The sequence below is a fragment of the Gouania willdenowi genome, chromosome 9 (genome assembly GCF_900634775.1).
Source record: "Gouania willdenowi chromosome 9, fGouWil2.1, whole genome shotgun sequence".
NCBI classification, from domain to species: domain Eukaryota; kingdom Metazoa; phylum Chordata; class Actinopteri; order Blenniiformes; family Gobiesocidae; genus Gouania; species Gouania willdenowi.
Genome location: NC_041052.1, coordinates 730,374 through 745,573, shown reverse-complemented (window position 1 = coordinate 745,573; position 15,200 = coordinate 730,374). Strand labels below are relative to the sequence as shown.

Genomic DNA, 15,200 nt, shown 5'->3' with positions numbered 1-15,200 from the left:
AGTTAAACAAAGTGAAAAGACTGTGTGACTATAAGAACATGTCAGCCTTTTTGTTTGATGTTAATTGTACTTAGAACCAGTTTGATGAAGTGCTTACATATAATAAAAAAAAGAAATAAATAATAATAATTACCATGTCTTAAATGATCTTTTATTCCTGTTTTCCATTTAGGGCGATGACGCACGATGACACTCAAACATCACAAACCAACGTTCTCAGCCATTAGTAACATTCAGTGGTAATATCCTGGTTTAACCCATAGAGGGCAGTCATTTTACAACTAAATACAATAAATGTAAATAGTTTGACTAAAATGATGAGTTGGACCAGAATCAATAAACAGCACTACTTCATACACTACTTCATCCCTTTAAATGTATTTTAATGTATTTAATCTGCTGTAGAAAGATAGACAGGCTGTTTGGCTTAAATACACTAAACTATTTATATCTAATTTATCTATTCTTAAAATAAACACAGGAACAATTCTGCATCATATAAAATGATGATAAAATGTATATTTGTGGTTGTAATGTGAGAAAATGTAAATTTGCTTTGGAAAGTCATTATTTATACTGTACGTAGACCAAAGTGTCTTTGTTTTAGTTTTTTACTGATTTATATCAGTGTTAAAACTAGTCAAACACATTGATTAGTTAAATCCATGTAAAGATCAGTTTTCTGAACACAATCTAAAGCATGAGTTAGAAATGAAATGTATTTCTGTCTCTAGTGAACAGTTAGTGTGTAAACATCATCTGTTCAAAATCTGACACGTTCTTTCCTGTTTTCAATAAACGTGCGTGACTGAAAGATTAAACACGTCTTTATGAAAACACAACATTTAACGTTAAAACAGGCCCTGGAGCTTCTAGATTATATGAGAAATAAACAAGTGCATTGGCTGTTTACACAGTAATACGTCACACACCAGAACAAGTTAAATAATCTGAGGATGACAGGGAACGACAGAACCATCTTTATTCAAACCGGGATTTCAGAAATATTTCAGGTGTATTTCACTGACACATGTTTACAGCAGATTTTTACCTGGAATCAGGAAGTTTTTGTGAATAATGTGAATATGATGAAGCCATAGTCAGGGCTCGTTGGAAGCCCAAAGATTCAGAAACTGTTTTTAGAGAAACTGAGCTTAAATAAATATTAGTGCTGTCAAAATTAGTCAATTCATTTAAAATGTTTAATTCATTAAAAAAACGAACACAATCAACGCAGTTTTGTTTATTTCCGGTGTTGACTGACCCTTGACCTTTAGTGGAGTGTGCAGCCATAGACATAGAGAGGAAAGTTTCACTTTAAAAAGTTTAATATTTATATCTAAACTTGTTTTTGTGTCAGTGGATATTACAGTATATAAATTAATGAACAAGTTTAAAACTTCTTTTCTCTAAATATTTATTCTCAAAGTGGTGAGCCTGCACTGTATACAGTAGCTCTGGGTTTTCTGATATTCTCTGTGATATAAGAATTTTTTTTATTTTAGCTAAACTGAGCACGTTCAAAGCTGAAAGAAATGTTCTTTCTGTTTATTAACTCTACACTTTGACACTTTGCAAAGATGGTCTTCATATTACAGACGTGAACTCAAACTGGAGATTAAAAGCAATAATCAATTGATCAGAACCTGATGCAGGTGACGAACAACAAACAATGGTGTGAAACATATCAAACAGTGGTTCCCAACATTTTTTGGGTCATGACCCCATTTTGACCACAGAGATATTTGTTTTAAAGTTACTTTCTGATCATGTTTGTGATGTTATGAGTAACAATACAGTAACCAGATGTGCACATTCATTTTCTATTCAATATAGAACACAGTTGTGTGCTATTGTGTGTGGTGCTTTAATTTGAAAAAGACTAGTAATTGAAAAAAATTATAATTTAATCAATTACTACATTTCAGGCGACCCCACATGGGATCACGACCCCAAGGTTGAAAAACACTGATATAAAAGATGATAAATCTGTGTCAGTGCATAAAGACTAAAGACTTACCAGACTTCCCAGTTTGGAGGATGAGGAGTTGTTCCTGTGCTTGAGCAGACCACATCCATCCACACTAGAGGCTTCTCTGTGGTTACCATGGATACGAGGCCCCCCGGCCCCCTCAGACGAGGAGCGTAGTCTCCTCTCCAGACGGATGACTTCATGGTACGGACTCACACTGCTGCACAGAGACGCTGGAGGACACAGTGACAATAAAGAACACTGTTTTATTATAAAATAAAACACCCGTCAGGTTTAGTTAGTCTGAGGATCCACAACAACATTTTAGTAAAGCACTAAAAGGGAAAACTCACTGAAAACTACAAAATAAAAGCAACCCTGTAGTGTTATTTTATCATCTTTGTCCTCAGCTTTAATAATAATAATAAAACTAGAAACCTAGAACTAATAAAAATAAAAGAATACAAGTAGATTTAACTTTGAAAGATTTTTTAGGGGAAATTGTATAATAAAGAATAAAAACTTAAAAAAACAAGCAGTTAAAGACTAAAATAACCCAGAATTCAGTTTGTCTGAGCGTCTGCTGAGGATAAAGTGAGAGAGAACGGCAGGATGTGATGTTATGATGGTAAATTAGAGATTAAGGAGTCGTTTTACTTTAAATTTAGTCACAGGACAGGAGGATAATAGCAATAAAAGTCATTTTAATCAAACAAATCTGCAACAAAAATAATGCGTTCAAAGATTCAAACTAATGCTTTTCCTTTGATCATGAACATACACGATTATTTCCTCTGTGATTATTAACTCAAAAAAGAAATCCCAAAAAGATGGGTTTTTGTTTGTTTTTTTAATGTAGTATAAACCAGACACTGACTGGTTGATTTTAGATTTACACAAAGTAGAAATAAATGCATCTGTGTCACTTTGTCAGAACTGGGATGGTCATGTTTTAGATGTTTTCCTTAAACACCTGATTATAAGCAGGAGAATCCAGTTTGTCTACCAACACTGTTGGTACAGAAAATGACTTATTATTATTAGCTTAAAGCTACAAAGTAGGTGTTTGTAAGTCAATGAGAGATAAAGAAAAGCAGACTCTGTTAAAGCTCTTTGAGAGTTTAAACATCCAGATATTTACAGTAGATGAAAAACAGTTTGTGACTTCAGTTAAAACACAAAATCATCTACGAACACTTTCTGCTTTTTGAACCTTAATTATTCCACGTCTCCTCACTAATGTTTAACGTGTTACGAGAGAAATAAAAAAACACAGAAATCACCTGCTGCTAAAAATGAGGTCATCTCTTTAGACTAAATACCAACAAGTGAGTTCTATTTCATAATATTTGGTGAGATGTCTCACTATAGGATACACACTCCCTGTAGCCCTCAGAAGCACTTTTCTCAATCCGCCAACCCTGATTGGCTGGAAAAAACTTTCCATCCGCCGGGGACACTCCCACCCTCTATAAGAGTGAGGGCGGCTGTACAGAAGAACCTCTTCTCACTTGTTCGAGCAAGAAGGGTTGTCTGGTGAGACATCTCACGAAATATTACTCATAGAACCGGGGTTAAATACATAACCTAAAGATTATATTAGTTGGAAATAATGTAAAGTGAGATTAAAAAGTATAAACTAAAACAAACATTGGCGATTCTTAGTCGATCCAAGGGTCACATGATCAACATTCATGTCAGAATAATGCATTAATACAGGAAACAACAAATGGGATTTTTGTCATTTTCTCTCATTTTGAATGTTTCATGTGTTTTTGGAGTCATTTTGTGTATATATTTTTTTGTTTTGTGTGTTTTTAAGAGTCATTTTTGTGTATTGCGTGCGTGCGTGTGTGTGTGTGTATGTGTGTGTGTGCATTACCTGTGTATTGTCTGCTCAGGTGAGAGGACCTGGGGTCGTGACATCCACAGTAGTTTCCTCTCTCCTGAACAGACAGGGTGGTCCGTGCCCGTCTCTCCATCTGCTCATGGTTGGGGTACCACCCCTCACTGTGAGGAACACACCCCTCACTCTCACTGGTGCTGTGGTCTGTGTGGGAGACAGTGGTTCTCCTGCTTTGGACCACCGGCTTCCTCTTCTCTACTGGCTCCTCTTTCCTCACGTCCTCCTCTTCCTCGTCTCTCTCCTTCATCTCCTCCAGGAGCAGCTGGCCGTGGGGCAGGGAGGAGACCCCTGGTTCAGGCTCAGAGATGGAGACGGCCGTGTCATAGTCAGTGTTGGTGCTGGTATCTGGTAGTAGAGGTTTATCAGTGCTGGACTGGACTGGAGTGAAGAACACCTGAGGAGAGGAAACACCACTGAGTTTAAGGAATTATTACATGTTTAATGTTTAATGTAAACACTTTGCATCAGGCTTTTATTTACTAGATGTTTGCATCCTGAGGTGACTCTTTAATACTAGAAAATACAATCAATTATTCTGCAAAAATATCTACATTTCTGGAGTTTCTTTAAAATGATCCTCCATTGTTTTTACAATTGTGGCCTAAAATCTTCTAAATGTCTAACAAAACACATTATTATGAACCATATTTCTTTAATGTGCTTTTATAAATAGGACTACTTTACAGTTTCACAGCCTGTGTTCCTCCATCTTGAAATCATGTGATTGATGATGTCACACGGCCCCAGTGCCTGTAAACATCTCATTGTTTTCTATTGGAGTGAAACATTCAGCCTGATTTTTAGATCATTTAGTAGATTTTTAGATCATTTAGTAGTTTTTTAGATCATTTAGTAGATTTTTAGATCATTTAGTAGTTTTTTAGATCATTTAGTAGATCTTTAGATCATTTAGTAGTTTTTTCAGTCACAATAACAACTTGTGTTGGTTGCTCTAAAAAAAAAACAGGAAAAGTTAAAGATAAGTAAATGTAAATATCTTGTTTATGAAAAGAGAACCACCGGGGGCAACAGTTCCAACTCTGAGGTTTGGTAGTCAGCCGTGCACTAGTTTAAGGGAGTTAAGGTCTCTTGGGAGAGCTCTTCTTCTCTGCTACATTGTCAACTACTAAACCATACTTTCTCAAATATAAATCTAGTTCTAATTAAGTGTGCAGTATAAAAATATCTAAGCTGGTGGATGTTGTCACTTGTTGTGCTCTAATCATGGCTACTCATAACACAAAATCACAAACAAAATCAAAAAATAATTACTGGTAAATATCTTGAAAAATAGTAAAATTGTAATTTTACAAATAAAAAAATCTTGATTTTGCAAATAAAAAAATTGTGATTTTACAAATTTAAAAAAAAATTGATTTTACAAACAAATCACAATTTTACTGAAAAAAATTGTGATTTAAAAAATAAAAAAACAGTGATTTCACAAATAAAAAAAATCATGATATCAATTTATTTTATTTTTACCAAACAGGTGGATTACCTGGGACGTAGAAACGACCACACTGAAGGGCTCTGGAGCAGCTGATGGACTCGAGGGGAAGGTACCAGGACCTGTACCTGGTGTAGGACTGGATCCTTGGGCTAAGCCACATCCTGGACTGGGCGCTGGCAGGGCGTCGGCTTCAGACAGCGAGTCCTCTGTGATGGGGATGAACTCTGAGGGTGTGATGGCGGTGGTGAGGTCCTCTGAGATCATGGGAGACTGGAGGGAGCTTTCTGCACCGGTACCGACCAGTTCACCAGGCCAGGACCCTGGAGCTAGTCCGGCCGTGTGTGGAGTGATGGCGGTGGACGTCGGTGAATGCTGACTCACCTCTGGGGGTCTGGGGTGGTCAGACGTACGTGAGAATCGATGCTGGGCAGAGAAGGACTTTGGTAGAAGTTGTTTCTTGTGTCGTGAAGAGCGCTTGTTGTTGTTACTGGCGCCGCTGTAGTCGTCCAGGAACCCCGAGTCATCTCCTTCGTTGACCCCAGAGCCGCTGATGCAGTTGATGAACACATTCCGATTGGCTGAGGATGATGATGATGAAGACGCCTTGTTGTTAAAGTCTTCTGTCTGAGAACGGGAGATCTTCTTCTGCTTGTGGCTCCCGAAGCCAAACGAGTGGCGTGACTTTGTTCGTCCGCCGTTATCGCTGAACGTCTCGTGGTTGTTCCCGTTAGCGTCTGTGTCCTGGGTCTGTGGCGGGGGTGGGGGTGGGGGGGTGAGGTTGAGGTTGACGGACTGAACACGGGGGTCGCTGTTCCGTTTGGAGAAGCTCAGAGACGGCGTGCGGAACAAGCTGCGACGCTTCCCAGTGCTGCCGGAGCTGGAGTTGGTGCTGGACGGCGAGGACGTGTGGACGCCATTTCCCACGCCGCCAGAGGACGGCGAGGACGGAAGAGACTCCTGGCGTTTACTGCTGCTGCGGCGAAAGATTGGAAGGCGGGAAACGAGTGTGGAGCGGCGTGAGCCTGATTCACCCATTTAGAAGAGGCGACCGCGGGAAAATCTGAGGGAAACACAAAGAGAAAATTAGTGAGAGGATTAGAGATATCATCAATAATCATAAACACAAGAAGATTCACTGGAATAGGGAATAAAAAGTCTGTTATATGGGGCCACGACCGTAAAGTTGCACATGCTAAAATAAACTGCAACTTTTTGCAACATTTAGCTACAAATCACATTCAAAAACGCATGTGAATTTTCATAATGTTACTTTTGACCAGATTTACAGCAATATTTGTGAAATTTGTGATTTTTTTCTCTCGTAAAAATATAATGTAAATGTTAATGTTAAATCTAAATCTAAATTTCACTGTGAAACTAAATATTTAGCTAATATGCAAATTCACCAAAATGGGCATTTATGTTGGTACTTCCGGTGAGTTTTTATAATAGCTAAATATTTAGTTTCACCCATGAAATTTAGATTAACATTTAAGATTCAGATTTAACATTTATATTTACATTTAAACTTATTTAGATTTAACACTGACATTATATTTTTATGAAAAAAGAAATATCATAATTTTTACAAATAGTGCTATAAATCTGGTCAAAAGTAACATTAAAAAAAAATCACACGTTCTTTAACATGGTTTGTTGCTAAATGTCACAAAAAGTTGCTGTTTATGTCAACATGCACAACTTTACAACCGGCGCCCCATATAATGAAAATAATAATAATAATAATAATAATAAAAATAAATCATCTGAATCACACCAGTGCTGATATTTCAGCACAACAGCACGACCTCGAGTGTGATATTGATTACATTTATTTGGAAGGAAAAACGCCCTCAAAAAAAAAAGAAAATGTAGAAGATGAGAAATGTGTTAATAATAAACATTGTGTTTTCAAAAATAAAAGTTTTTCTCATGGAATGTTTTTGATATTTTTTAGGCTACTAGTGAAAAACATAATTAATGATTATCAGACACATGAGCCAAGCTACAAAGACATCATGTAAAGGATTTTCAACATTCACGATTTGTGAAATAACGTAACGTAAAAAGTCACATAAAGAAAAATAGTTTTATATCCCAATAAAGAGTAACATTTATACTATAAATTAAAACAAATCAGATTTATTCTTACGTTCCCACATACAGTTATGGACCAATGAAAATAGTAAAAAGCGTATATGTTTATATTTCCAGAGCGTGAGCCTAGAACCAATGCATATCTGTGACTAATAGTTCTTTTTCTTTTTAAAAGTGCAACTGAAAATTTATTTTGTGCCTTAACAATTGGACTTTAAAAAAAAAAAACCCATCATTGCACTGTATTTACGTCAAATATTTGTTTGGACCAGCAGAGGGCGCTGGTAGAAGGCGGTCAGAAAGAAAGTAGTAGCAGATTCCGCCTACACTTTTGGAAGAGAAGGATAAATATATAAGTAAAAAAAAAAACTACTGCGATTCAATTTTCAGAGTATCGATGTGAACCGTGATACCTATGAATCGATTTTTAACTGCCTTATGATTAATCGTTACATCTCTATTCATAGCTCTAAGCTGATCACATTACAGGGAGCTGAGACATATGCTCAGTAGTTTACTGAAGACCCAAACATGTTCCAGACCCAAACACACACTGACTTTGTGACTATTTAGAGGAGCTGACATGTCCACCAGATAGGATGTATAGCAGATCTATTTCTATATTCTGAGAGAGTGGGTGGAGCTTATAACTATACCATATTTACCTTTCTACGTGATGGAGTTAGATTTATTTTATATACTGTATAATATCAATAGAAGCTTTAGTTGCTCATACAAATGAAGAATATACAGTATATCATTAAATGAGGAACATTAGAAGGATTCTGACACCAACACAGTTTCTTTCTTCTATGTTTTCTTATTATTTAGCATCTCATCAAATATTGTTTTTGGTTTAAAACCAAATGTACTGAATTAAACAAGTTGGTTAAATGTGATGTTATTACTATAGTGATCATTGATCGTACAGAAGTGTCTGATGTTCCTCCACTGGTTCATCACTAGTCAAATAAGAACATTTCCATAGTTATCTAGTGTCAGTAAAAGCTCCAGAGACTAAACACAGCTCATCCAGTGTCTGCTTTCCTTCTCTGAGTAATTAGCTTACATTAACACCCTTCCTTTACTGACGTGGCTGATTATAAGAGCGCCACATCTCAAAGGGTAAATATGATGGAAACCACATCAAATGATTTAAGGCCACAATCATTTATAATAATAATAATGATGTCAGAGACAGGAAAGCAGAACAATAACAGAGGAACTATCAGCAGTGAAAACATGGAAACAGTCACATGAAGAAGTGATGTTGAACTTGGCTTTAGATCATTGAGGTGTTCGTACAGGAAGTATCTGCAACAGGAAGTACTTTTTAACACAAACAAACACTTTAAAGTGAATTTTAATATTCCTACAGCCATAAACGCATCAGAGCAGCTCAGAACACTTAGACTCACTCAAAGACAAACGTCCTGCAGCCAATTAAAGGCAGATTAAAACACGCTCAGTGTTAAGTGTGTTTACTTTGGTAAAGAGTAAAAATAAGCACATCATTCTGAGTTCAAACTAAGTGTGTAATGTTTGCTAGCTCAACATGGGCTGTTGTGTAATCGCATGTTGCAAATATAATTACTGCATGTGATTACCTACCGCACCTTTGAGAATACGCTGAATTACAAAATGACTACCGTACAGAGGGGGAGGGGCCTGTTCAGGCTGCTAGAGAGGATCAATTAAAAATCAAAAACACACAGTGTAGGCCTCATTGATCAATAAATCAAAGATCATTTGTTCAAGAAAAAAGATGTAAAATGGTTAAAATTACTGCTCAAAAGTTTGTTCTGATCTCCACATTAAAAACTCTCCTATTGACATTGTTAAAAAAGTTTCTTGCATTGCATTATGGGATGTGGAGTCCTGTAGACCACAATCATTTTATCCTTTTTCTGCAACTCCACCAAACTCTCCATATTTTAACCTATTTTCATCACTTTTTCTTGCCATATTTTTGCTCCTTCAAATGTATTTTTGCTACATTTCTCCCATTTCTGACACTTCTACATCACAATTCAATGACTTTTCTGAACATTTTCTCCACTTTCAGCACTTATAAACCCTGTCCACCACTTTTTCACCTAATGTCTCATGTGTTGACCAATGATTGTCACTTTTAACCAATTTCTGTGGTTTTTTAAATCCCATTTCACCACCTTTTCCATCATTTTTTAACTCATTTTATTTTCAAACATGGAGTCAAACCAATCACTGTCCTCATCGTGTGGAGAACAAACACAAGAAATCACAATAAGAATGGCGTAGAAACACTTCTATGTATCCATCTGCAGGACTCCACATCCCATAATGCAATGTACCAAACTTTACCAACAACGTCAATTAGAGACAGTTTACAGTGGAGATGAAAACAAGCGAGCAATAATTTTAACCTTGTACATCTTTTTTCGAGCAAATTATTTTTCATTTATTGATCTGAGGTTACACTGTGTCTTTATCTGATTTTTAAAAAATCATCTCCAGCAGTTTTTATGCTGTTGAAAGGCAGTGATTTCTTATTTTTCTGTCTTTGCTCAACACATTTCTCATATTTAGCTCTGACAGAATAATCTTACCACTAAAATACAACATCTAAGTAAGTAGTAAGGGTTTTAAGGCTGCAATTAGCTTCATTATTGGGTTTTAAAACAATTATCATGAATTAAAAATGACATGTATTCGTGTTTTTTTTTTTTTTTTTTTTTTTTAAAGAAAAAAAATATTTTGTTTAATTTGTTCATTAAATTTTATGGGTTTGTTTAACAATATAAGTGTTTTGTAAAAACAATTAAATGTAAAAAATAAGAAGAAGAAAGTGAAGAAAAGAAGAAAAGGAACAAAATGACATGTATTTTCCTTAGTTTGCAGAACAAATATTTACTGATGTTATAATATCTTCAGATTTATCTTCTGTCTGTTTCCCACCATGATAGTCTGCATAATGAATATGTTGTTTAATTCCACTATACAAACCAAATGACATCTGTAGTCGATTATCGGCTCAAACTAATATCGTGCATCCCTGGAGCTGTCAGAGTGAACCAGAGCATTACTAATGTTAATGTTGTGATAAACAGGCCTCCTATATGAGCTCATAGCTCTGATTAAACACATACAGTCCTGGTTTTAGTACCAGTTTATTCATGTTTTTATATTTAATGACATGTCACAGTGAACCACGTCCACAGACGCCTTTAGACCTGGACCTGCTCCAGGACCAGGACCAGGACCAGCTGACAGAAGGACCGTATCTACAGCTAACATGTAGCGGACTAACGTTCACTAAAGGTCCGGTTCTTACCTTCTTAGAATCGGTCAGAGCAGCTCAGTGCTGCGGTGTTAGTGGTGGTTCTTCACAGCCTTTAACCGGTTAGCTCAGAGCTAACACCGCTAGCATCGACATTGCACCTCTGTGACGTCACTGATCTCCTTCCGCGTTGCAGCGACGTGCCGCAAGCGCGCGCTGCGTGACGTGACGCACCTCCACACGCACACGCACACGCACAGCATCCTGCATCATCATCATCATCATCATCATCCTCAGAGTTTTTATTCTTCAGTTATTGTGACTCAATTTTCATTAAAGCAGATTGTTAGTTTTTAGCGGTAATAATAATTAAAAACCTGACATATCACACATTAATCAGCCTATATAAGTTTATATGCGCGCGTACCACAAGTGTTTGTGCGTGAGAGACACTTTTATTTCAATTTAAAAGAGCTTTATAAATAAACTGTGCTTGAAAAAAATCTGATTAATAGATTAATTAATTGACCAATTAATCAATTATGAAAATAATCGTTAGTTGCAGCTCTAAAATTCAAATTATTTTTTAATATATTCAGACTCATATCTATTCAAACTTTCATTCATTCTAAATATTCCCGGAGTCATTAAATATATACATTTAATTTCCTAAATGGCTTGCCATAGTTTATACATGTTTTTATATATAATGTATAGATGTTAAATCTATAAACACAGAACTGATCCCATAGGGAGGTGGATTTCCGTTTATGGAATAATGTGAGGATTCACTTAAAAATAACAATGTAGATAATTCACTGTGTTCTAGAAGAAAGTAAAACGATATGTGAAAATATCAAACTGCAGCTTCTCAGTGAACATTGGTCTGAATGTAAACATACTCAGAAAATATCACATTTCTGCTCTTATGTAACATCATGTTGAATAAACCTCAGCACTAACAGTAATGTTTGATTTATCTGCTGAAAGTTTCCCTCAGCTTTTATGAAAACATGTGGATTTAAAAAAAAATGTGACCTTTGTGGAAAAAAAATAGAGAAATTTGGACTTTTCTTGAAATTTCATGTAAAATAAAACAAAACTTGCAATTACATATTTTAGAGCAGCAATAAAACTATTTAATTAAGTGCAAAAAAAACCCAAAACATTTCCTTTTTTTCATGCTCAAGGTTCAGCAAAGCGATTCTAGCGCTCCCCCTAGGGGGCGCGCCCCCCGGTTTGAGAGCCACTGCCTATTGAAATACAAATGAGATGATCCAACCTTAAAAACACTAGTTTATTTGAAGAAATCTGCTCCTGTAGATTGAGCATTGTTACATTTTCAGGAGCAGAAAAAAGAAAAATTAACAGTTTTACATCATTTGGTTCAAACATTAATTCACTAGTGACAAAACAAAGCTTATTAATTCATTAATACACCATTAATATCCCACTGATTATCCTCTGATCAATTATTATCAGTGCAATGGTCTCAGACTGATCACTTTGATTCTACAGCCTCACACACACGTATAATACACACACACACACACCTGCAAAGCCAAACATTTCCTCACATGCTACACATTTAAAGTGCTACTTAAAGTCAGATTACATCATGTGGTTATTACTCAAAGCAGGTCAGATGATACATTAAATCAGCATCAACGATTTAGCAACATGCACACACACACACACACAGTGTTGTGACAGAGCAGATAAACTAAATGTTCATACAGTAGTTAGTTTGAAACATTCAGTTCTTTTTTAGAGCAAATGCAAAAATTACATTTGTTAGTTATAGTAAATATCTGCTGTCTGCTCATCCTTAGCTTAGCCGTTAGCTAGTACGTGCACACGCACGCACACACACACACACACACACACACACACACACACACACACACACACACACACACACACACACACACACACACACACACACACACACACACACACACACACACACACACACACACACACACACACACACACACACACACACACACACACACACACACACACACACACACACACACACACACACACACACACACACACACACACACACACACACAGTTTGTGGAGGCTGCAGTGACAGTTTAAATACGATCAATAGAATCTTATTTTAGGGACGTTAAGATAAATTGCTGCAGGTTAGAATTAGTTACACTTTGGGTTGAAAATGAAAAAAAAAAAAAAACACTAAAGTAAAGAGAGTTTCACTCACTAAATCACTGAAGCCAATGCACACAAACACACACTTTAAGTCAAACATTATTTCACTAAACATAAAAGAATAAATCTAAGCTGTGTTTTATGTATTAAACTAAACGTTAAAGCCCAGCGTGGTGGTTAATAGAAAGGTAACAGTAGTATAGTTTCACAGGCCTGATGATGGAGGTAGAAGCTCTGGAACCTTATGAGGACCAGAAACCTGAGAAAACCAACAAACGTCCACGAAACAATCATGTGACCAGCCCAGTGTGTGTAGGCACATTCATGTACACAGTAACACTTAGTAGTGTTGTTCTCCTCCAGCACGCTGCCGCGCTCTGATTGGCTAACAAAATGCTGAGGTGGTGTTTCCGTGGGAACCTGAAGAACCTTTAAAGGCGGTGATCTGTGATGTCAGCACCAAAACCAGTCGCACACACTGTGAACCATCTGTGAAAAAAAACCCTTTATACAAGTTTAACATCGATAAGTGAGACTATAGATGTCACTAGTTGTGTAGTGAACGTGTCATTATTACGTTTTAACGTGTGTGACGAGAACAAGTCAAAAGCTGCAAAAATCTTACATTAGTTGAAAATAACAGTGAAAATAGAAAAGTTGTGTCTTTATTAATAATAATAATAATAATAATAAAGAAGTCGATACCACCAGTGTCTATAACTACACACACACACACACACACACACACAGTGTTAACGCTGATAAATATATTCCCTAATCGTTGTGCAATGACGCCAACGTGTGTCAGAGAGCACACGCACACTTCCAACAGAAAGGCACGTAGGCTCTAATCAGCTACAAGGCGTCTCAGGTCCAACAAGCTTTAAAAGAACTGCAGCCAATCAGAGCAGCCCGTTAGAACGCTAACCGTGCATCACATAAAGACTTTGGTACCGTGGGAACCATTGGTGCCATCTTTAATTGGAGCCATCTTTAATTGGAGCCATCTTTAATTGGTGCCATCTTCTACGCTATGACGGTTCAAAACGATAAACATGAAAAGAGCTCAAACGTGTTTAAAATCAAAGCAGCCAATCAGAGCAGCCCGTTAGAGCGCTAAACATACGTCAGAGAAAGACTTTGGTACCGTGGGAACCATTGGTGCCATCTTTAACCACGCCCATCGCTCTAACCATCAGATTGTCCTCCGTTACCCTGTTTCTCTCTAAGCCCCACCCCTCTCCATCATCACCCCGTCCCGTCCTTAGAAGGTCAACCTCTTGGCAGCGACAAACTCCTCTAGCTGAACTCTGGCTCCGCCCATGAGTCCAAAGGCGGGGTACATGGTCCCGGAGCAGTCCACCGGGCGCTCGTAAAGGCACCGCATGGTGTCGGCGTCGTAGAAGAAGACACGACCCGCTTCGTAGTCCAAGCACACGCCAACGCGCTGGGGCAGGGGGAGGGCCCGGTTGGACAGGTTGGATGGATCGCAGGACGCTGCGGCGCCGCCCGTCGAGACACAGGAGGAAGACGAGGATTTGGGGATGAAGATCTTCCCCATGCCGAGGGTGAGGAGGGTGAAGGGCTGAGAGACGTCGTAGCACGTGTCCTCACTGCCACTGTCATGGCCGCTGTCCTGGTCAAACCTGAGGAACAGAGAGAGAGAGGAGAACGAGCACTGTGAATACATTAATCATCAGAGTTAGGACACACTCAGCAGTGTGTGTGTGTGTGTGTGTGTGTGTCTAATTGTGTTGGTGTAAGGCCCCATTTACATGTGTAAACAGGTATGGACAGCACCAACCTGGGACTGCTGGTGTCTCTGGGGTTATGGAACCATTCCATCAACTTTGTGTCAGAAGCCACGCCCACTTTAACCATGTAGGAGTGAGGCTCCACCTTAAAGGCCCAGTAAAGTCTGAAAAATAAACAGATGAAAAGGGTTAATAAAGATAGTTTTAACTTTAAACATTCTGAGAAGTCACTATAGCCCCTCAGTCACTACAGCCCCTCAGTCACTACAGCCCCTCAGTCACTACAGCCCCTCAGTCACTACAGCCCCTCAGTCACTATAGCCCCTCAGTCACTATAGCCCCTCAGTCACTATAGCCCCTCAGTCACTATAGCCCCTCAGTCACTATAGCCCCTCAGTCACTATAGCCCCTCAGTCACTATAGCCCCTCAGTCACTATAGCCCCTCAGTCACTATAGCCCCTCAGTCACTATAGCCCCTCAGTCACTATAGCCCCTCAGTCACTATAGCCCCTCAGTCACTATAGCCCCTCAGTCACTATAGCCCCTCAGAGTCACTATAGCCCCTCAGTCACTATAGCCC

The 15,200-nt window shown here is 38.0% G+C and overlaps 2 protein-coding genes across 9 annotated transcripts in view; both read right to left on the bottom strand.

Annotated features, from left to right (window-relative positions):
* ccser1 (coiled-coil serine-rich protein 1) overlaps window positions 1-10,877 on the bottom strand; it is a 125,064-nt gene extending 114,187 nt beyond the window's left edge. For both annotated transcript variants that reach the window (XM_028457997.1, XM_028457998.1), the window contains exons 1-4: window positions 10,742-10,877; window positions 5,380-6,391; window positions 3,855-4,272; window positions 2,021-2,205 (exon numbers count right to left, since the gene is read on the bottom strand). In XM_028457997.1, coding sequence (XP_028313798.1) covers window positions 2,021-2,205; window positions 3,855-4,272; window positions 5,380-6,366 — 1,590 coding nt within the window. In that variant the 5' untranslated portion in view covers window positions 6,367-6,391; window positions 10,742-10,877. The remainder of the gene's footprint in view (window positions 1-2,020; window positions 2,206-3,854; window positions 4,273-5,379; window positions 6,392-10,741) is intronic.
* Window positions 10,878-11,965: 1,088 nt separating this feature from the next.
* The window catches only part of trim36 (tripartite motif containing 36), a 33,706-nt gene continuing 30,471 nt past the window's right edge, over window positions 11,966-15,200 (bottom strand). For all 7 annotated transcript variants that reach the window (XM_028458426.1, XM_028458428.1, XM_028458430.1 and 4 more), the window contains 2 exons: window positions 14,670-14,783; window positions 11,966-14,511 (listed from right to left, as the gene is read on the bottom strand). In XM_028458426.1, the coding sequence (XP_028314227.1) occupies window positions 14,130-14,511; window positions 14,670-14,783 (496 nt within the window). In that variant the 3' untranslated portion in view covers window positions 11,966-14,129. The remainder of the gene's footprint in view (window positions 14,512-14,669; window positions 14,784-15,200) is intronic.